At 41.9% G+C, this 23,278-nt stretch overlaps 2 protein-coding genes across 4 annotated transcripts in view; one reads left to right on the top strand and one right to left on the bottom strand.

Annotated features, from left to right (window-relative positions):
* Positions 1 to 201: 201 nt before the first annotated feature.
* Positions 202 to 3,145, bottom strand: ckap4 (cytoskeleton associated protein 4). The gene is made up of 2 exons (XM_086268384.1): positions 2,717 to 3,145; positions 202 to 1,824 (listed from the first exon to the last, which is right to left on the bottom strand). The coding sequence occupies exons 1-2, from the start codon at positions 3,026 to 3,028 to the stop codon at positions 607 to 609; spliced, it is 1,530 nt and encodes a 509-aa protein (XP_086124510.1). The 5' UTR covers positions 3,029 to 3,145; the 3' UTR covers positions 202 to 606.
* A 2,309-nt stretch (positions 3,146 to 5,454) lies between these two features.
* Positions 5,455 to 23,278, top strand: part of bltp3b (bridge-like lipid transfer protein family member 3B) — a 32,806-nt gene continuing 14,982 nt past the window's right edge. For 2 of the 3 annotated variants that reach the window (XM_086268381.1, XM_086268382.1), the window contains exons 1-13: positions 5,455 to 5,853; positions 15,957 to 16,119; positions 17,672 to 17,710; positions 18,776 to 18,867; positions 19,560 to 19,749; positions 19,833 to 19,973; positions 20,415 to 20,582; positions 21,163 to 21,343; positions 21,447 to 21,530; positions 21,630 to 21,791; positions 22,203 to 22,318; positions 22,402 to 22,543; positions 23,037 to 23,230. In XM_086268381.1, the coding sequence (XP_086124507.1) occupies positions 5,810 to 5,853; positions 15,957 to 16,119; positions 17,672 to 17,710; positions 18,776 to 18,867; positions 19,560 to 19,749; positions 19,833 to 19,973; positions 20,415 to 20,582; positions 21,163 to 21,343; positions 21,447 to 21,530; positions 21,630 to 21,791; positions 22,203 to 22,318; positions 22,402 to 22,543; positions 23,037 to 23,230 (1,716 nt within the window). In that variant the 5' untranslated portion in view covers positions 5,455 to 5,809. The remainder of the gene's footprint in view (positions 5,854 to 15,956; positions 16,120 to 17,671; positions 17,711 to 18,775; positions 18,868 to 19,559; positions 19,750 to 19,832; positions 19,974 to 20,414; positions 20,583 to 21,162; positions 21,344 to 21,446; positions 21,531 to 21,629; positions 21,792 to 22,202; positions 22,319 to 22,401; positions 22,544 to 23,036; positions 23,231 to 23,278) is intronic. The other variant, XM_086268383.1, reaches the window with a different exon arrangement.

The following is a 23,278-nucleotide window of genomic DNA, read 5'->3' on the forward strand; positions in this document are numbered from 1 at the left end:
AGCCTTGTCACATATTATTAATAACACGATGCTGACGTTATAAATAATGTAGCGAAGACGGATTACGATTTTTCCCCTCTCCCCATCAGCCACTGGGTAAATCACGTCTCTTATTTTTTCATTCCCGCCCTTCCTGTCAATACATCACCCATGATGTAATGAACCAAAGTAAGAAATCATTTTATCACGTAGTTCACACCCAGAAATAATTCTTCACAATTTTGAGTTAACAAGGTTTTTTTTTAATTCTTAAAAAACAAAAAAACAAAGTGAATAAAAACGGGGTGCTCAAAATGAGCTCATTGATCCACTAGAAAGATTAAAAAACAGCCAACTGGCACAAAAACGGTGAGTTTGAAAAAAATAATAATAGAAAAGTACAGTGCAGAATGAGTGTGGATTCACAGATCAGCAGTCCGTCTCTGCCCCTCTCACTCCTGCTCTAACTGTCCTCATGTTTGTTCTTTTCTAGTGTGCAACTTCATGGCATCAACCATCAACTCTGAAAAACCTTTCTTTTTAAAACTAGGAAAAGCTTGTCACCCATTTGGATTCATTATTGACCCTGTTGTTGCATGTTTTGACATCCCGATGGGACATTGCTAACTACTCCTCCGTGATGTCGGGCTGTTCAGACAGGCCTGCCAGTGACTCTGTGGTCTTCTGCAGGGCTTCCTGCAGGGCAGCGATAGCCTGATCGTGGCCTTCTAGCTTGGCTGCTTTGCCTTCCAAACCAGCTACCATGTCTCTTAAGTTCTCCAGCTGCTCAGGCTTCATCCTGCTGCTGTTGTCCTCCAAAGCAGCGAGCCTCCTCTCCAGGTCCTCCACCTGCTCACCCAGGCTGGAGTCTGCTGAAGGTAACTCTGTCTTGTCTCCTTCTAGAGCAGCTATACTAGACTGGAGATCCTCCAAACTGCTCTTCACTGCCTCCAGTTCTTGCTCCAAATTAGTTTTAATGTCCTCCACAGCTTTCCCCTGTGCAGCCAGACTGCTCTCATGTGCATCATGCTTGTCAAACAGTGATTGTACTTTGGAGTTGATGTCTGACACTGAGGCAGACATTGAAACTACGTTCTCCTCCGATGCTTTGACTCTGGCTGCAAGGTCATCAGTTCTCAGCAGGGCCTGAGTAGCTGCTTCATTCACTTGCTCGTCCACATTACGAACAGCATCGGCAAACTGCTCCATGCCACTCTCTAGCATCACAGCCTTGTCCTTCAGAGCCTGAAGCGAAGCCTCGGTTGAAGACAGAGACTCCCTCAGATTCCCAGTGGTGTCTTGCATTACTTTCCTCAGTGTCTCAATTTCCTGAGACACTGAGGCCACCTCTCGGTTGCGAGTCTGGAGCTCTTCCCTCACTGCACTGATCTGCTGTCTGAGGGAATCGCCTGACGAGTCAGCTGCATCTTTGGCTGTTTTAATTTCAGCTACAGCATCAACAATGGCCGACAGCTCTTGTTTGATGAGAGCGGGGTCTTCGATGTCACCCAGACGGGCTTTAAGATCAGCCAGCTGGCTCTGCGCCTCACTCTGAGCTTCAGTGAACTCTGCAACGCTGGCTTTAATGGACTGGCTGGCCTCAGCTAAGCGCTCCTCAATAGTCTTCTCCAGAGAGGAGAAGTCTTTCTCTCGAGCCTCCTTCACGTCATTGATACCCTCTGAAAGGTCCCTGAGTAGATCATTCTGGAGCCTCTGAAGGGCCTCCTCCACTCTCCTCGTCTCCACCTCGGCTCTCTTCATTCGACTGATGGCCCCCTCCATCTCCACCCGTGTGATCCCCAGAGATGACTCCAGCCCATCCACAACACCCCTCAGAGACTCCACCTTTACAAAGAACATTGGAAACACAAAGACAAATTTTACTCATACACTCTTTTCTCGCATTTAGATGTTGTTAGATTTCACAGTCTACAGCAGTGCAAATGAAGCTCAAATTCAAAGTATAAAAATGAAATCTCTACAAGGTTGAAAAGATGGTGCAGGAATTTTTCAGTTTCTCAGTATTGTTATTCCTTGAACTGTATCAGAGCTTCACAGTGTAAGATAATCTTATACTGGGGCTCAGTGCAGTCCCTTGCTTCTAAAGGCCACACATCCTTTTTACACAGTTTGCTTCTGATTTATCAATCCTAGCAAACAGAAGGTTTGCAGTGGGCTGCTTTTATGTGCCTGAGATGAATCCTGTCTCCTCTCTCTTTTTGGTATCATTCAGATCAAGCACAAGAAGAAATGATATATGAAACAAGCCTTTAACGGAGTCTCAGTCTCCACTTTAACAGCCTAGATATGAATTTGAATTTTTTAGCAGGGCTGAGTTCGGGAAAAGATATTGCCACCTCATGTTCTTTGTGAAGCAAGAGAAAGCTGAATCTCTGCATTAATGACTGACCTTGTAAATCCATAATCTGCCCTGTCCAGCTTTGCAATCAGAAACGACTTGTTCTCATTCAAAGAAACCCGCGATAAAGAAATTCATAATACTGTAGATGACGTATTATTGAGTGCGTCTGAAATTTTATTACCCACTCACATTTTAGAGCTCACAAACACAGACTCCTAGAGTACATGAAGTAAAACCACATTATCCACGTCTATATAAGTGCATACGCGTTTATTATAAGGTGATGCTTCCTTTTAGAGTTCTGGAAAATACCTGGATAAAAGAAAAGTGGCGTTTAGAAGTTCTATCCATTGATTCGTATTCTTTCCTACCTACCTGTTGAACGACACTTTCCACTTTGCCGCTCAGTTCTGCGCTTTGCCGTGCGCTCTCCTCGTGTTTTGCGCTCGTCTGGCGGATTTCATCCAGCGCTTGCTGTACGTGAAAAGCAGCGAACCCTGCAGCACCTATTAACGCCACATAAAACACCGTGGTCACAAGAAGACTCAGGCAGCTGCCTGGCCGTGGCGACCCCTGAGGTCCGGGGGCACTCGCTCCGTTGTGGCTGCTCTTTTGGGTTTTCTTCGGCGCATCTTCTTGGCTGGATGCGGCGCTCTTGTCGCTATTCTTTGGCTTTTTCGCAGTCATGGTTAGCGGGAGCTTTGAGACGTGTGTGTGAGAGAGGGCTGCTAGTTTTGCAGTCGTGGATGGAGAGGCTTTTCAGTCCAGTCCCACTGACTGGACCAGCAGCGTATCAGTGAGCGCTTCGTGTCTTTCCCCGGGGGGCTTTTGCGCTGAGGTATGCGGATGGGGGTTGTCCCATGCCCAACTCCAGGCTCTGAATGGGTCTTGTCCGGTGACATAAAACACTAGGAAGCAATGAATGATTAGTGGGCTGCTGCACTTATAGTAGATTTTTATATTAGGCATGTTTTTATCTTTGCATCACGTGTGATAATCGCATAAAGACAGATTTATATAGGTGTGTCATACTCTCATCATTTGCAGAAAAACTGTGACTTTTTAATAACGTGAAGGGGAGAGAAGAAGAAAAGATTTATCAAAGTGTCAGTCGGTGTGCCATCCACACACTTTTGTCTCTATTATTCTTACAAATTTCCCTTAATGCTGTTTTTTTTTCTTCTTTCTTTCTGCTGATGCAAACTTTCTGCACACAGCTCAGTGAAGCAGCGCAGCGCAGGGAGGGGCACTTTCTTCCCTTCCAGTTTGCTCCTCCTTTCATACGTGGCAGCTGAAGTTTTGGCACGGCAGCAAATCACGTACTGTACACGTTCGCGCAGAGAAGAGACATCAGAAAAGTCACAGAGTCCGTGTGCAAATGTCAAAGTCAGTAAACGCATTATAAAGGTGAATAAATCACCAACAGTTCAGTGGTCTTAATGATCTTTGTGGCATCGTTACTCATTCATGGTATATATTTTAATAATGTCATTTTATTCTTTAGGGCTTTCTAATCTGCATCTTTACTGATAGACTTTTATTTTATTTCTGGATTTTGTTCTTTAAACCACATAACGAAAACGTTCTGAGACAGAATATTAGTAATTTTCTGCCCCCTTTCTTAAAAAAAGACGTAAAAAACAACGAAATGGTCACATTCTCGGTTTGAACACTAGATGTCGCTAAGAGAGCGTTTAAAGTCAAAACCAGAACAAGCATTGTTCTATACATGAGAGCATTGCATGTGCAGAACACTGATGAAATTATTGACGTTCGTATTAAATTAAATTAAATTAAATTAAATTAAATTAAATTAAATTAAATTAAATTAAATTAAATTAAATTAAATGCAACTGTCTATGTTTCCCTAAATGTTTTATTCAGCAGAGATGTGCAACATAACAATTTTGCATATAGAAAAGTACAACAGAATTGCCAATAAAAGGAAGGAAAATGGAAATACTAAGTCAGAAGATGATAAAAATGTTAGCATGTATATGTGGAAAAAAACTATAAACTTAAAAAGTGGAATGAGTTACTGCCCTGTTTTATTCCAGAGGGAGAGCTTATAAGTGATCCAATTCACACCTTGATTTGTTCCTTCAAAATGTACTGAATAATAATTGTGTATTAAACTCAAATGTGCAACAAGTTTAGACTATTAAGAGAGTTAAAATAAGTCACAGTGTTACCTTTTGCATTGGCATTGTCTTCTTTTTGCATTTTATGTTTTGTTTCGTGATGCTTAAATGTTTTCAGTTATTTAAAGCTGTGGACTGCAGGCAGGCCAGTTCGGCACTTTCAATCCTCTACTTCTACTACAAAGCAATTCTGTTTAATGGTCTGACGTTTTTAATTATGAAGTTAAAAAAGAAAGAAAGTTAATAATAGTGACAATGATATTTCGTCATCCAGAGGACCCAATAGTGCCTGTATAGCTGGTTGAAAAGTTTTGTAGCTGTCTTTTAAATATGAATATAAATAGCTAAATTCAATCAGTGGACAGATGTTACGTGGTATAAATTATGCAAAATGAGGAAAAGATTAATTTATCACGAAAATCTTCATTTCATTTAAAAAGTTTTTAAACTTTTTTTTAAAGTAATTTGATAAATGTCTTCATTTATATCTTCGACGTTAATTGAAAAAAAAGAAGGAAATTGAATAAATAAATAAATGGATAAACCACTTTTATTAAAATTAATTTTTAATTTTAAAGACATGAATTGAAATTACATCTTCCTTAAAATAGATCATGCCTTTAAAAATCCTGAAAGAAAAAAACAGAATAAAAACGAAATTAAAAGATGAGACTTGTTTGTTTTATAAAAACCATCGTAAAATAGATTTTCAGAATAAAGTAAGTTACATGTTTAGAACATGTAGATATGACAATGAAAGTACGTCCAAAACGTTTATTAATCGAGACTGAAGTGTTGGCTTGATCAGCATATACTTTTAATATAGTTTAGCAAGCCCCATTTTAGATGAAATGATAAAATCATAAAGAAGACATTTTTATATACTGTAAAACGTTACCACTTGTAACACTGGCACTTACCCGGCTGTGGGTAATGGGAATTTCCTAGCAGACTATGAACCCCGCATTAGTCCCCGCCCAGACGCCGTGACAGCAGACGCCGCTCCGTCCAGGTGTACGGTGTGAGGTATTGCAGTGATCCGGACCGTTTCAGACCTCTGTCGGTATATTTGCGTGAAATGGCCTAACGCGATATGCTTTGTCTCCGAGCTTGTCTGTCACTCGGACGTCCGAAATGCCGTCTCTCCGCCCATCTCGCCCCTCGTCTCCCAGAGAATAAAGCGGGAACACCGCTAACATGAACGCGGGCGAAGGGATCAGGCTGTGAGCTGTGAGTTTAAACCTCGAGTGGGAAAAGCTAGCGGTTTGGCTAGCCAGCTAGCTGTGACACCCGGCGGCGGAGGCTCGGATATCGGATTTGCGCAACCATGGCGGGGCTCATCAAGAAGCAGATCCTGAAGCATCTCTCCAGGTCAGTGATGAGTTGAGGTTAACGCTAGCAGACAGGGAGTGGAAATAAAGCGACGACGAATGGATCAAGCTGTCACAGGCGTTAGCTAGCACCCACAAAAACCTCACTTTAATGAGTTTATGCTTGCCGCACATAGATGAAGGGTGTCCTGTAATTTAACACGTCCCTCCGTTGACTGTCACTGTGCGTTTTTGAGTTGGTAACCCTCACAGGACCTGAGACGTGGCTACCCAGCTAAGTGTGCTAGCACCACGCGAGCTGCTAATCCTCCAGACACTTGCTAAGTCGGGTTGAACCAGTTGTGTAGTTGAGTCAGATTGTTAAAATCAACAATCTCAGCGTTCACCTCAAGGTAGCTTAACCTTCAGCAACTGCCTAGCAGGTAGCTAGTGGGCATACAGTCAATATAGTAATGGGAAGACATGTGCAAGGTACAGGTTTGTTTACATGGGTTTAAACCCCTTTTATCTGGCACTTTTCGCCTTTGTGTTCCCCTATCAGGCATCATACTTGGTGTACATGGAGCCTCAACGTCCTATTATTCAAGATAAGGTCATTTAGAAAGTGAAATATATTGTCCTGCCCCCTAACTCAATATATTTAACAGCATTTTGCGTCACTGTTAAACACCCCACCCTATTATATCTATGTTGCCCTTTAATGCCTCTCCAAACGTCATGGAATAGTAATGATGTAGTAGCGTTCAGCTGTCATATTTCTAATCCAGATCACTGATGAGTAAGTCATGAAAAGCCTACAAGCATGCAGGTGGACTGGTGCTTGGAAAGAAAGAAAAAAGCAGTGAGGTGATTGTCCTCACTGATAAAAACCTTTGTTGAAACTGTGAGGAATTTGTCACCCTGTGGATTATATCAGCATTTGTTATTGCTGTGCCCTTGATGTTCTTGCACACTGCTGCAGTTAAAAATTAAAATGATCTGCTACACACCACTTATTAGTGGCACGTCCTTCAGCATCCTCATACGTGGTGTTGTGTTGAGATAAGAGCATGTACATATGACTGTGCATGCTGTCAGCAAAAAAATAGCATCTACTTTGACAGGAAATGACTGGAGGAGGCGTGATGTCATCTGTCTTTTTGCTTGCCGTCCCTTTTTTTTTTTGTTTTTTTTTTTTTGTCCTGGCCTGATTGGTCTGTTTCTGAGCGGAAGAAGACAGTCAACCAGTCCTGCATCTTTCAATTAGGTGATGTCATGATCGAGGTGCTGGTGTCAGAATACCAGAGCAGGGTGGCCCTAAATGCTCTACCGCACGAGTTTGGCCACAGCAGGCTGTGATTCTGCATAGATTCTCTCTGCTTTATCACCATCATTATCTGTGTGCTTACAGCTGCAGTTTATGTTGTGGGTGTCAACAGCTTAACTGTTGCAGAGGACATTCCTCTCTCAAATACTGTCTGTGACTAGGACTGTCACAGTGAGCCAGCATCACATCTTCACAGTTCACTGATCAAGACGTCTGCAATGACCGTTTCCCCCTCTGGGCAGGACAAGTGCACTGAGGCATGCATGACATATTAAACTAGTTGAAAGAGCCCCGTTTCCACGATGTGATCTGTTAGAAGAAGCTTTGTGTTTTACTTTTCATGCCCAAGAATGAGTTTGTGAATGCTGAGAGAGCACTGGCTGAGCTGCTGGCCTCAATGTTTTGCCCTAATGTGAAAGTGTTTAGTCGATAAAGTGTTTCGCAGAAGGTCGAACTCAGGTAACCCCCGGGGGTGAGTTAACAACAAGGTGTTTGCTTGTCTGCGTTACGGACCGCTTTGGATATCGACACGACACTGGCTCAGAGCCTGACGCGGCGAGATCCAGTTACACACACAAAAACAGATGTAGCGACGCTATGTTTCTCCTGAAAGAGGCTGTCTCAATGAAAGGTCACACTCTCATATAAAGGAATATTACGGAGCTGGGAAAGGAGCTTAATTACAGGTGTTCCAGTTAACGAATGAGCACTCATTTCCTTATTTCTTGTCTTCCTCCTTTTGTTGCTTCTTCATCTCTTAGCACATGTGATTCTTTTAACCCTTTTGTGGCCCTTTTAAAATGTCCTCACTTTCTTCACTTTTCTACCTTTAGTCTCTTAATCTGATTCTGACTTTTGTCCAGCTTCTACCAACTACGCCAAATTTCGAAGGCAATGCCTTACCTACGACACAAGGACCTTGAAAGGCTCATTCATGCTTTCATAACCTCTAGACTGGACTATTGTAATTCTCTTTACTTAGGCCTCCAACTCTCCCTCATCCAACGCCTACAATTAGTCCAGAATGCCGCAGCACGCCTTTTAAGCGGCACTAGAAGACAGGATCATATCACTCCTATTCTAGCTAACCTCCATTGGCTTCCTGTCAAGTACCGTATTGTTTTTAAAATTCTTCTATACACTTTTAAAATCTTAAATAACTTGGCACCCAGTTATTTGATTGACCTTCTTAATTTATATATCCCTACAAGGGCACTCAGATCCTCTAATCAGGGGCTCCTAATGCAACCAATGTCTCGACTAAAGACGAAGGGGGATCGTGCCTTTGCTTTTGCTGCACCAAAACTGTGGAACAGCCTGCCGGTTGATGTCCGTGCGTCGGAAACTATTCAATCTTTCAAATCACGGTTAAAAACCCATTTGTTTAAGCTTGCCTTTCAAACTACTTAGCTTAATTTCTTCCCGGTTCATGCTTGTTGCAATAGTACCATCCTATAACTGTATTTTTGTTGTTGATTGTTTTCTTTTGCTGTAAACCTGCAAGTATGGCTCGTCTGTGAAGCACTTTGTTGTACCTGTGACTTTTAAATGTGCTATAGAAATTAAATTGAAATTGAAATTATTAGTTTATTGTCCTCCAGTATACAAATAAATATCCAAGAATAGCAAAAAACAGGCAAGAGAATATACCAGAACTCAAGGTTTTGTTTTTGTCTGTCCAGCTATCAAAAAATGTCAGTGATTTCTTTGTTTCCATGTCTTGAATTCAGTCCTCCTCAAAGAAGCATACGATTTGACACGTTAAACAACTTTTTATATATTTTTTTGCTGTGTTTTGACCTCTTCCTTTCATAACGTCATTATGACTGAGTTAAATGGATGCTTATGAATTTCATAGGGCCGTCATATAGCACTACCACTAATTGTAAGTAGAGATGGAACGATACCACTTTTTTATGTCCGATACCGATATTATAAATTTGGATATCTGCCGATACCGATATGAATCCGATATAGTGTTTTGAGGTTGAGTTGAGTCTGTGCTTTCTCATCATTGGAGTTTTAGTGGCCATTGCAGTGGGAGAAATGGATTCATTTCTTCTCCTGTGTTTATCACCACGAGTATCTTCCCATCCTCTGCTGTAGCTGTGTAATAATGCACCATAGTGATGCACTCCACTATTCCCTCTGCTGGTGGGAAGGCTATTATGGCCTGAGTCATGACTAAGTGCCTCGCTTTGGGTGTCTCATCAGTGTGTAGCTGTGAAGTGCTTAGTGTGTAGGTTGTGTTTGTGCAGCGAGTGCAATAGAGCGACATTTGGCCAGGGTCCCTCCAGGCCTTGGCATCCTCTGCTGCCCGTGACTGGGCTGGTGGATTGTTTTCTCCTTCACGCTAACCTTTTCGCTGCCTCCACGGGGCTGTAAATATTCCACAAAGACGTGCTGTGCCAACACATACTCGCCTAACTTTTTCAGGTTGCCTTCATTGTGTTGTGTTTGCGTGGAGGCGTTTAGTAGGAGTTTGTGTATGTGGGATTAAAGGGTCTACCTCCTGATGTCAAATTCAAAAAGGAAGAGCAGGCAAAAATTCCAGGCGTGCAATAAAAGTCCAACTGGTAGCATGCTTGAAGCTTTACTGGCAATATATACTCATCACCCACTTTATTAGGCACACTTGCTAGTAAGGGGTGAGGCCCAAGGTGTTGCCATCAGAACTGCCTTAATTCTTTGTGGCATAGAGTCAACAAGGTGCTGGAAACATTCCTCAGAGATTTCGGTCCATGTTGTCATTAACGCGTCACACAGCTGCTGCTGATTTTTTTTGACTGTACATCCAAAGGTGCTGTTTTGGTTTGAGATCTGGGGACTGTGGAGCTCATTTGTGTACAGTGAAACTCATTGTCATTTTCATGAAACCAGTTTGAGATGAGCTGTGCTTTGTGATGTAGTCATAAAGGGAATAATACTCAGGTTGACTTTGCAGTTTGATTTGCACCAAGACCAGCCTGTCTGACGCAAACAAACACACCGCGTTCAAAGTCACTGACATCACCTTTATTCCCCATTCTGAAGCTCCCGTTTGAATTTCAGGAGGCCATCATGATCTTTTGCATGCCAAAGTGCAGTGAGTTGCTACCATGCGATTAGTTGATGTTAATGATGAGTTGAATTATAAAGTTTTTGATAAGTGTAAATATTAATCAAATATTGCAAATGAGTCCAAAATCGCTCAAGATTTATATAATGGGAGTGAAAACAAATGCAAATGCTTTTTTTGTTTTAGCCTTTTTTTTTCTTGCCAAGTCGTTTACTTTCACTAAGCCAAAATCCACCCATCCATTTTCTTTCACTGAGGTCAAGTTGCGGTTTCAATTGGGAATCGAGAAACATGCCGAACGCTTCCTTCTCTTAGTACTTGCATGTCTTTTTGACAGTTGATCATTGCAAAACACTGACGTCAAACTCAAAGCAGTGCAGCTTTACTGTCTACATCATGTTTGCACACTGCAAATAATGAGAAACGTGCTAAAACCTCGCCGTCTAGCTGCCTTTGAACACAGAATTGGTAAAGATTTGATAAAGATTTTCCCCTTTAGTTAATAATATCATTTTCCCTCTGTGGTTGCAGTGTAGCTGATTGAGCAGGGTATTTCACACAAAAATCACTCCAGCGATGTTTTCCAGTTCCTGTTGGGGAATCCCGAGACACTTGGAAAGCCAGTCTTTCCAGTAAGCTTTGAGTCTCCTCCCTCCCTGCTGGAAAACCTACAAAGGAATGCACCAAGGAATCATTGTGATTAGATGCTTAAACCGCCTCATCTGTCTCCTTTTGACGCTCCCATCAGATCCATCATGATGTAGAAGCTCCTCATCCAATCCCTAATACTTAGTCAGGCCACCCCAAAACAACAAATATAACCAAATGCAGGACTGTAACGAAAGATTTTGATTATCAGATCATTAATTATTTATATTCTAGTAAATCAAATAGTAAATTTGGGCCATTTGTTTTTTTAAAAAAAATGATGATACTGTAAATTGCAGGTTATCATATCATATAGGTTGTCATCCAGCTAGCTAAGGATAAGTGACTGATGCCTAATGCTTAATCATTTTTCTTAACCTTTGCTATCAGAATTTTGTGACCCAGAACAGATCAAAGAAGCAGATGAGATGCGACAGACCGTGGCTTGCAGCCTTCAGATACCGTTAATGAGTCCAAGCTTTAATCAAGCTCGAATTATTAAAGCCAGGCAGTAAGAGGCAATATCCTCAGGAAGGCTCTATATAATGTGAATATTGGGTAAAGACTGGAGACCACAGCGACTGGTAACTAAGAAGAGGATCCTGTGTGTGCTGCACAAACCCACACTGCACTCCTCTGACCTGGAAGCGTATCTTAGGCATGGCTTTAAAAATATAATTGGCTTTGAGAAACACTTTAGTGTGATTTAATGTGTGACTTGTCAAATTATCCCAGCAAGTCACATTCACCAGAAGCATCTTATTGTCCTAATTGGCCTCTAATTACATCCAGCACCTGGTGATCTGTTGAGGAATACTGACCCTAATGAAAGGCGTTATCAGTTCAGGAGGCTCAACCCGCTCTCCTGTTTACACTGAATGGGCCAGTGAAGGATTTAGAGGGCTATTTAAAGCTCACGTTCACCATTTTTCTTGTTGAGCCAAGTAAAAATGTTGGAACTCCCCTTTCTCTTCCGGTAAACTGCAATTCTAGGTTGCACAGGAATGCCCTGAAGATGCCGCCTGTGTTTCCTGTTTTATCCTCTTTCTGTTTGTCTCTTTGTTTCTCACTTTATGTCGCCGCAGACTTTGTTGCTAAAAAAAACAAAAACAAAAATAGAGTTGGTAGTCCTCTGAGTCATTCTGGCTGTTTTGCCTCCTCTCTTTCTGGCACTGATGTCATCAGGGTGCGCCTCAAATGCATCGTCGGAGAGTAGGAAAAACCTGTATCCATCAACCAGATCCGCAGACATAAGCATACAGTGTGGCGGGCCAAATCTCTGCTCTTGGTTTGTGGTTGTGTGGGAAGTTGCAGGATCAGCGTACTGTTGGAGACGTCCCTAGCTGAGTTTGAGCAAAATGACTCACAAATGTTTATTAGTAGCAGGTGTTTACTGAACAGCCAAGTCATGCAGATGGAAAAAGAAGGATGAAAAATTGGTGATGCGTGTTGCATAAACGTGAACCTTGAAGCAGAAGGTTAGATTAGCTTTGGGTAAGATTCTGAACGGCAGGAGAGAAGGAGACAGCAGCTCTCTCCAAACACGACTACAGAGCAGAAACTACAAATGGAGCCGAGGGGTAGATGGTACAACTGTCACTGTAGTGCAGCCACTTTCATTTGATCACATTTTAATATAAAAAAAATATTCATTTTAAACGCTTTAAGGTATTTAAAAGTGGCGTCCTACTTTGTGTATCTTTTGGCATGATGGTTACTAATCGTTTCAAATGGGTCATGTGAAACTGGTTAAGTTTTGCAGGAATTAGCTCTGTGCTGAGTGGTTAATTTTGTCCTTTGGAGAGGCAGACACCCCCGCCTGCAGCCATTAGCCTGCTCTAATCTCTTTATGGGCCTGGATCTGGTCCGGTGAGCTGGAACCTGTTGACTGGAATAATGGCTGAGGTCTAGTGTGGAGAGATGAAAGAGAAAGATGACAGTGTGTGTGAACATAATACCCTCTACCTCTTGCTGTTGACTGGGATCTACCTGCTTAATTTAGCTTTAGTAGCCTTGATATTAGACAGCTGATTAACAGCATTTTATTTGCTCACAGTAGTGATTTATTTATGGAGTTGAAGGAAGGCAAGAGGAAGCCCCGACTGAGGATGATATACCAGATAAGGTGCAAAGGAGGGAGGGGAAACTAGCTGGCTAGTTGGCTGATACTTGATCAGCAGCAGAAATGAATATTTCACTGGTCACAAGGCTAAGACTCTCCATCTCTCAGACACAAACTGTTTCTATGTGCATGCCCATGTGTGCATTGAATTGTTTGTGTTTTGCTTGTAAGAGTTTTAATTAATTAATTTTTTGGACTCATTCTGCTGTGCCGAGGCTCAGTTTATGCTTCCACAGCTGAATAATTTACACGGATGGCGAATACGAGAAGAATCCAGTGCTGCCAGGAGAAGGTGTTGGGTGTAAAGGAACTGGATTTGACTGATTGAATCATTACAGACACGAGCTGCCAAATCACAAAGCAGTGACAGAGTGTCCTGATAGTCTGGGTCCAGACAGACCATCTGAACAAAAAGAAAAACCTTTTGTCTTCTTATGACTATCCAGTTTCTTAATGGCTGCGTAATCATACAGCACCATTTCGGGAATGCTGAGAGTGCAAGTTTTTGAGCTCTTCGTGACTCTCATGAGCTCTCCGTGACTTTCTCTACCAATGTGACTTTAAGAAGTTGCTCTCAGGTTTTTAATTGACTCTTATACTTCTTATTAGGCTAACCTGATTTTGGTCTCTTGTTATATTTTTCAGCTTTTACTATTGTTTTGAAAAATTGATTCAAATTCACCAATCAGTTACCTGCTGATGCCGAACTCACACAATGGAAAACAGTAGTTTTAGAATGCACGCGACCAAAATGATTACAGCTTTGTGCAATCGAGCGAGCTTCGAAATCGCTGCTACAAAGATGGCAACATGGTCTGCGAACAAACGCAGCCAGTTGCCGTCTTTGAATGTACTTTGGTGTGTGAAGATGCCGAAAAAGCGGCAATAACATGGAGCAACTCTGCCATCAGTCTTTTAACAGTTTGAAACTGAATGAGGCTAAGTTGGCAATTACACGCAATCTATTTGCAATAAAACGAAGATAAACTAATGAAATGGTGAAAATGGCAAGTCTGTTGGCATCTACTTACACAGAAAGTTTCACGTTAACTACTTGCATTCAAAGCAAGAACCTCCTAGATTTGAAATGGCCATTTGTTCGCCAATCTGACTTGCTCAGATTGAGTCCAGCATTGTGCAAATCTGTATTTATAATTGAGATGGTGCAAGTTGGACCGTGGTCGTTTGGAGACAGGATCGCCTCTCACTAGGCGACCTGTGCAGTGGCCTCATGATTGAAAGCGGTTGCCCAGAGGTTAAGTTATAGTCACATATGAATCTACAACTCACAAGTTAGTCCACCCCTTCCTGCTATAATCAACCTTTCCTCAGGTTTTGCTGTGCTTCTTCGTAGAGTCACATATGGTGTCACATATCTGTGTCTTGAGCATAGACATATGGATTGTGTTATTTTTATTAGCTTGCTCTAAATTAGGAGGTGGGTATATCAAGATAAGTGTGTCCAGTGTTGGTTGGGTTTAGTGTTGACCTGATTTAATGGTAGCTTTGGCGTCCACGCCTAATGTTATTTCAGGATGGTCACCTCTGCTGACCTCACTAGAAAAGTACAAGTAAGTAAGCACTATGGTGGGTTGAAAAAGCAATAGATGTATTATTCTAGTGCTAAAGAGTTTCAATAATAAATAATTATTTTTTAACCTGATCCCAACCTGTAATATTATTTATATAAAATAACTATTAATAGGAGTCTGAGTTACAGTAATTCAAAGCAAAAATGTATCAATATTTGTTTGTGAAATAGACAATAAATACAAAGATCAATCACACGATTTAGATCATGCTACAATAAAACTGCATGCCTGCATGTATCTTGACTTAACAGTGTTGATATACAAATGTTAGGATAATATGGTACTATTGAGTGGATCATGGCATTCTGGTAGAATCTATGCTCAGTTGGTTTACACTCAGTTAAATGTTTTTTGTTTTTTTTTAAATTTATTTATTTTCTGGTGTAACTCAGAAAGAAAATCTCTTTCTGGTGTCAGTTTGCTATTATTAAAGATGTTCCACATAGTAGTAACAATGATACCCCAAACTGTGGCGGACACTTCTATGGTCAGGTTTCATTTATTTATTGTTTTTTAACATTTCAAATGAATATCAGGCTAGGATCTAATGCTTTTGTGGGGCTTTATCATGGTTTCACTGCATTCTTCAAATGTGATGCGGACCAAAATTGGGAATGTACAGGGAAGGCCGTGAAGCTCCGGACGGCAAAAGAAAGAATGTGAAATCAATAAAATCACAGTAGTGTTTAGAGGAGATTGTGCTGAATTGGTCTACGGAGATTTCTGCGTCAATGATCAACTCAGTGTGCGGCTACTCTGCTAACTATTAACCAATACTCAAACTGTGAATGGAGGCAGAAAACACTTAGGTCATGGACAATCAAGTTTGTGTGATTAAGTGTCTGTACTTTGTGTAAAAGCAAACAGGGACTCACTGATTCAGCATATAGCATGGGACACTGGCAAATACTTATAAATGTGCACCTTATTTTATGAGACTGTGAGGCCTGGGTACACTTTGTCCAGTGTTAGTTACACATGTTACTGTGCTAGACTTACCCCTGTTCTTTTTCAGCATCTGTTTATGAGCTCATCATCAGTAGATTGAGCAGTGTATAAGCAATACAAATACAAATACAGCTTCAATTAAGTAGAAAACACCTTTTCCAAACACTAGCTGTGGTTTTATGACATATGTCTTTCCATTCCTGTTGCTGGAATGTTAAATTCAACAGCAGTCATAACCTTAAATTATGGGCTTTTAAACATTTTTTTTTTTTAGTGTTTCTCAATATAATTTATTCTGTATTTAATATAAATGTTTTTTAAAACCACAAGCGTGTGTGTGTGTGTGTGTTGCAATCGACATCCAATACACCGTAAGCGCTACTCTTGGGATTTGCTTGGCTGGCCTGTCGGTTTGTTTACAGCCTGTTTCTATAAATATATCTGGACTCTTCTCGTCTGTGTCCCGTAGGTTTGCTAAGAACCTGTCGCCCGACAAAATCAACCTGAGCACGCTGAAAGGGGAGGGCCAGCTCACCAACCTGGAGCTCGATGAGGAGGTGCTCCAGAGCCTGCTGGACCTGCCCACCTGGCTGGCCATCAATCGTGTGGAATGCAACAAGGCTGCCATCAGGGTGAGACTCGGGGTTGTTCAATTTGTCACCTATTTACTGGAAATGACGACTTTTAGGGAAGAGCTTTGGCTTCAGATGGAAACAACCCTTACGCTTTTATAGAGAACATTAGGACTGGAAACACTGGGTTTAGGAAAATAGATTTGATTTGAAAAATGAGACATGGGTTATGATGCTGGTTCCAGTGGTGCTTTTTTTAAGGAGGCATATTTAAATAGATGTGCAAAGCAGATTTTGCACTCAAGTCAAGGATACCTAGAATACTCCATAAACACACAATGTGTATATACAAACAGTGTGCCTTAAAAACATATCATACAAGTGTTGAAGGCACACTGGTAACCTCTAATGACTCTTTGCACTACATAAGCACTCTCTGCTGGAGCTGTCTGACACTCCGATGCGGTCATGGTGATCAGCCAAGTATCATGACTGAGAGCAGCCTCTGACACACCCTGGAAACGGTGAATGCAGCTGTATAATTTTCTTCATGACTGGACTTTTATTCAGACCAAGGTCCATTTTCCACCTCTGCCTTCCCTCCCCCACCCGACTACCTTCCCCTCTTATCCTCAAAAAGCCGAACCGTCAGCTCATAGCATAATTTTTCAAGCCTTTTCTTCTTGTTTCGATTTGCTTTAAGGTTGCCACTTCGATGTCTGATCAGCTGTAAATGCAATGTACCATTGTTCCCTTGTCTTTACTTGTAAAAGTAAAGACAGTTGGGGTCAGTGTAAGGGGAATATGATTTCTGAGTGAACAATGGAGCTGGTGAATTGAAACCTTCACTACAGCCTTAACGTAGCTCGCTGGGTATTTTTGTGTTTGCTATTAAACCGGCTTTTAAAATAAAACAGAAAGCAGAATCATATCTCACTTCCTCACTTGTTAGATCCCCATCTGTTCTTTGCATCTTCCTGTTACGGAGACAGTAAGCCTCACACATTCACCTCTTCCCTTTAAAAGGCCGCAATACACAAATTAGAGTAAAAATAGGTTGCTTCATTGAATGGTCCTGTTGAGTAAAGTTACACAATCGATATCTAGACGGGCAAAGACTCATTTGTAACTTCACATACTGTAGTAGATGTTTCTGCCTCAGTAGTTTAAAAGATGAGCTAGAACCCCCTGATGTCTTTGAAAACCAGAAGGAAGGCAAATGAAATGGATTTAATTGAATTAGACGCACAAATCCCGAGTATTTCCCATTACTTGATTTATGACAAAAAGGAGTCGCTCTGTGACAAAAAAAACCCCCTGAAACCGAACATAAGCATTTAATCTGTTTTGCTATATAATTTGACTTGAATCAGGAGGCTGCATGTCGAGGATTAATGACGCTCTGGAGATGAATGAATGAGCTGCCAGTCAGTCTATACTACTCATCGATTACGTTTTTGTTCTTTCTACTCTGCTGGATTTGTACATCCTGTTAATTGAAATTGCATTTTTCATTTCAGTGAACCAAAAATCTGAATGGGTGAGGTAAAGATTAGTTCTGTGTAGCATGCAATGCTGCAAAGCTGACACGCTGCTCTGCTTTCACCCACAGATACCATGGACCAAGTTGAAGACTCACCCGATCTCTTTGGTAAGTTGATGTGCCACTTTCAATCAATAAGTGAATGTCCAGGATATATGATACACTTTATTAGAAGGTTAAGAGCAGGAAATGGCAAACAAAATGTGTCAGTAAGCTTCCTAAAGCACTGCTGAAGCTTTCCTTTGACGCACTTGCACATATGACGTACGAGAGCCTTTAGTTTCCCGTCTTGAGCCCGTTTTATCTTCAGTATGCTGTCAATTGGCCTTCGTGTTGGTGCTGAACTTTTCCAAAAGCTCGTTTATGTCTGTTCCACTGGCTGCCAGTGTTTCTCTGACCTCCGCCTGAATGAGCAGGCCACAGGTGTCAGGTTGATAGACTCCCAGTCTCCAGGTAGCTTCAATTCCCAGAACACGGGCCAGTGAAAGCCAGCAACAAGAACACACAGTACACCTGCCTACACAAAACCTTTAGACGCCTTCAGCTCTGAGCGTTGTGAACTTTCTGGGCTCAAGGAAACATTTTTGTGTTTTCTAATGTGCATTTCCTCTTCGGGGTTCATTAGTTTTAGTGTTAATTTGAGCTTTTTCATATCATACTGTGTTTGGTATTTATCAGGGGCAAGATTTAACACATTCAGGTCTAGCATCAAAGTATGAAAAGATAAAATACACACCAGCGCTTCCTGACGATTGTTGGATTGGCAAATTTTAATACGTTGACAAAGACTATATAAAAGTAAGGCTGTTTGCTTATTTTGCATATTTTAGCTCATGCAGCCAGAGGATTGTTGAGCTCATGACATACTAAGGCACCCGTCCCTTCGCCAACTGGTTACCAAACCTTTATCGCAGAATCACTCAGCCTGTAATGCTGCTCCGAGTTTAACTAAACTGAAATAACCACCTAATGGCCTTCACTCAAAACATGCTCAAGTTTGTCAAATGTCTTTCTCAATGAATTTTTATTCTCATTAGATTGTGCAGTACAACCAACCAATCAGTGATAAGACCTGACAGGACAACCAATATACTTCTGAACTGTGATCGATAATGAGTCAGATGAGCTACTATGTCTATGACATTCTAGTCTTTGACTTGCTTGTTCTTTCAGACTTTGGATAAAGTGGTGATGGAGATGAGTACCTGCGATGAGCCTCGTCCACCCAATGGCCCATCTCCCATTGCAACAGCATCAGGACAGAGGTGGGCTTTTCTTTCTGTTATACTCATTGGGATGAGTCGGATGAGCAGTGTAGGCAGCAATGAAGTGCTTTCAAACTTTTCAACAGTCCAGTTTTTGCTTGTTTTATTTTTGCCTTTTGAATGTGAATTAATGCAATATATATATATATATATATATATATATATATATATATATATATATATATATATATATATATATATATATATATATATATATATATATATATATATATATATAGTGCTGACCAGTAATGGCAAAAAAAAATCAAAACTAATTAAAAACAGACATTTTTAAAACAGTTCTGTTGTGTCACCATACACCACTATAAATCAAATGACTCTGAGGGGCAGCTAAAACAGTGTCAGAGTACTAGCACTGAAACCGGAACCCTCCCACTCTAAAAAATATTAATTACTCAACCACTAGTATTAAAAAAGGGTCATTTTTATGAGTTAACAATGGGATGGGAGTTTATTTCTGATCATAAAGGTCACAAATCAAAGTTCAGAGATAAGACTAATATTTACTTTGCTTGTTATACAGCTATCAATAAAGCTTATCTTCAAAAATTAATGAATACAAAACATGGCGGTTATTTAGATAATGTGTGAGGTTTTTGTTTGTTGAAAGACGCAGATGACTGACAGGCTACTAATGATCTATTGCCCCCCCCTCTCTGTGCATCTTACAGTGAATATGGTTTTGCTGAGAAGGTGGTAGAGGGCATATCCTTATCAATCAACTCCATTATCATCCGGATCAGTGCCAAGGCCTTTAACGCGTCTTTTGAGCTCTCCCAGCTGCAGGTCTACAGCGTCAACACCAGCTGGAGCATCGGTGACCTACGCTTTACTCGCATTCAGGACCCCCAGAAAGGAGAGGTCGGTGTTTGTTAGTTTTAAACAAAATAAGGGTATTTTGACACACAACGTTCTCATTTACTGCCCTTTTTTCTTTCGCTCAGATTCTGACATTTAAAGAGATCAGCTGGCAGATGATCCGGATCGAGGCCGACGCTATCCAGAGCGCCGAGCACGAGATGTTGAGCGCCCCCATCCGCCTCATCACCAACCAGTCCAAGATCCGAGTCACTCTCAAGAGACGGGTTAGATACCACGCATGTGCCCTTTCAGATATTCATGCTATGACATTTGACGGAGCAGGCTTGAAACCCAGACTCTAGGCAACATCGGCTTGTCCACTGTGAACAATGACCCCTCTGTGTGGCCTCACAGGCTGCAGGGCCAATAGCAGTGCTTCATTAAACAGCTGGTGTTTATTTCAGCCAAAATGGCAACCAGTATGCAGTTTCTTCAACACAAAGGGGATTTTAGTGTGCTGAGCAAAAGTAATTGGCCTGCTGAGTTCCTATTGGACAAAGATACAGATGCTCCTTAAACTGCAAAAACCTGTATTCGGTTTGTTTGTTTGTTTTAAATCTGATAAATGTTCTTGTGAATTCGGTGTCATGTTACATTCCTGGAAACTCTTGGCGAACCTCCACCTGCATATTGCTTGTTTATAGCAACTCTTCTGTGTGATTCAGATCAAAGACTGTAACGTGGTGGCCTCCAAGCTGATTCTGATCTTGGATGACCTCCTGTGGGTGCTGACAGACTCTCAGCTCAAAGCTATGGTGCAGTATGCCAAGTCCCTCAGTGAGGCTATGGAGAAGTCTGCACAGCAGAGGAAAAGCATGGCCACAGAAGACCAGGTACCAGTCAGTGACGTTTTCCACGCATAGAGAACGCTTATCATATTTTCTTACCTTTTTTTCCCCTCTTTCTGTCACCCTCCCCATTTTTCCATTTTTCCCCATTTCCTCCTCCTCTTCCTGTTCATGCTCTAATTGTGTGTGAATGAGCCATGGTGTAATATTTAGTCCTCATGCTTGTCAAAATCACGTCTGATTCCCTATTTGTGCCCACAGTATGTCTTTCACTGTTGCTTTTTAGCATCTTTCAGTCAGTGTCCTACTTTCCTGCTCTCTACACACACACAGAGACACAAAATGTACAGACAGCCATCGCCCACTCATATTCACACCTTCCTATATCTCAGCAGCTTTACTTTACAGTAATGAATCAGTTTCCTGTAAATTGGCCTTATATGCCACCTGGTGGAAACACCGAGTACTTCACCGCTCATCTTTTTTATTGGACTCATCAATCTTCATGAGTCACTCTTGTAGGAAATGAACTGAAAACCTCATCAGTGACAAGAATAGGATGATCTATCAGAGCGTTTATAACACGGGCAAAGCGTCAACACTTAAAACGTTCTGTGTTCTCCAGGTGTCATCGCCGCCCCCTTCAGCCCAACAGGTTCGCACCCAACAGGCGTCCTCAGCTGCTGACCAGAGTGCAACCATGGCCAAGCTGTTCAGCGCCTATGATGTGTGCGAGACATCGCACCATCTCCAGATCACACACCTAGACCTGCACATCTGCGATGATATCCATGCTAAGGACAAAGGTAACGCATGTGCAGCTTTACGTGTTTACTTTATTAAGCACACAAATGACAAGCATGATTGTTTTCAACTTGAGGTCTCTTGTTTTTTGCCTCTGGTGTATAGTCGTCAATAAAAGGATAACCGGTGGAGCCATGCAGCTTTCCTTTAGCTCCATTACTTTGGACTACTACCCTTTCCACAGAGCAGGTATGAATTCAGCTGTTGAGATCAGTAATCTGCCAAACAAAATAAACACTGTTTACTTTAAACAAACAGAATTTATTAATTGTATTTCAATCTTCATAGGTGACAGCTGCGCTCACTGGATGCACTACAGCGACGCCACTAAGACAAGAGAGAGCTGGGCACGGAGCCTCCTGGATGAATTCAGGACCAACGTGGAGATGTTAAAGAGCACAGTTCGAGACCAGCAAGGCCCGAGCCACACCCACAGTTCCCCAAAGCATGGTAAAAGCACACACGCTCACACACAGGTGTTAGGTGCATTTTTGTTGTACCCACAGCACATCACCCCTGTGGGTTTTCTGTCCTCCAGTGTCCCTTAGGGACGATGTGTATGGCTCTCTAGGAAGTCAGGAAGGAGCGGGAGGAGGAGCAGTAGGGCTTAGTGAGACACACTCCTCACTACTAGATTGGAGCCCACACGCACAGCCTCCAGCGCAGTGCTGCTGGTGCCTGGAGCCAGGTATCGCGGTGTGTTTGCGCACAGTTTGGTGCGGTGATACACACCTTTGTCTAGGCACAGAAGTTTCTCATTGGAGAACTGAGTTGTGACACTGTTTGCCGCCCTCTCTGCTGTTGTGTTTTTAGTCATTTCCTCTTGTTTTACCTACACATACCTTCTTCTTTTCCCTCCAGGTAAGATAAACACATCTTCCAGCGCTTCCTTCAGTCCTCCTCCGCCTCAGACTCCCAAGGCTCAGCTCATGTCCAGCTCAATTGTTCTCAGGGTGGCTGACTTCAGCATCTATCAGGTTCAGTAATGTTGCAGACTTTTTCTGCAGGAAATCACTGAGGCTGTATACATTTTCTCAACTACCTTTAATTCATTTTTCAGGTCTCAACAGCAGACCAGCGCCGCTCCAGCCCCAAGACCATGATCTCCTGTAATAAGAAGTCATTGTACCTTCCGTCAGAGATGCCGGCCATCCATGTAGAGTTCACAGAATACTATTTCCCTGATGGAAAAGACTACCCTAGTAAGACTTTTGTGCCTTGATACTCAGGATACATTTATTTTCTCACCTCACAAATAAATGAGTTGATCGTGCGCTGTGTAAATAACAATTTTTCTAAACCCGGGCTCTGCTTCATGGTAGGTTTTCTATCTCCCATCACACTTTCGAGTCCATTTAGTCCAATCGGTGAGCTGTGGGGTTAGTCATTGACTCCTGTGTGGCTGAGAGAACATTGATTTTTCTGAATTACACTCAGTGCTCTGGATGAGGGATCACCCAATTAATTCATTTATGGATTTCTCACAAGCTCTATTAGCACACATTATGAGAGCCACTAAAGGTTTTTTACTTTTCTGACTTCGAGTGTGCAGCCAAGAAAATAACATTTAGCAAATTAAGTACCATTCCTTCCTTCTTCTTTTTTAATGCGTATAGTGTCTTATTACTTTCTGCTACGTGTTTCTAAATATCATGTAACCTTTCCATCTTTTCCATCATGTTTCTGCTCCTCCAGTTCCGTGTCCAAACCTTTATGCTCAGCTCAATGCCCTTCAGCTGGTCCTGGATCCTCGCAGCCTGGTGTGGCTCAACCTCTTTGCCCTCGACCTGAGGCAGAGTCTGGAGCAGTTCATGGAGATCTACAAGCTCAATGACTCTCAAAAACCAGACGAGCATGTTGACATCAGGGTTGACGGCCTCATGCTGAAGGTAAGAAGGATTGCAGAGGGATAGGCCGTTTCCTGGTTTGAAGCTTGG

This window comes from Aulonocara sp. 'chitande type north' Nkhata Bay, linkage group LG17 (assembly GCF_057382095.1).
Source record: "Aulonocara sp. 'chitande type north' Nkhata Bay isolate Kocher_YH1m ecotype deep benthic linkage group LG17, A_spYH_male_GT1.1, whole genome shotgun sequence".
Classification (NCBI taxonomy): Eukaryota; Metazoa; Chordata; class Actinopteri; order Cichliformes; family Cichlidae; genus Aulonocara; species Aulonocara sp. 'chitande type north' Nkhata Bay.

What these genes read in the sequence shown, in the direction of transcription:
- ckap4 (XM_086268384.1), bottom strand. Translation starts at nt 3,028, where the DNA reads ATGACTGCGAAAAAGCCAAAGAATAGCGACAAGAGCGCCGCATCCAGC. An exon ending in TGGAAAGTGTCGTTCAACAG is followed by an intron (nt 1,825 to 2,716) that starts GTAGGTAGGAAA and finishes TTCTTTGTAAAG; the next exon opens with GTGGAGTCTCTGAGGGGTGT.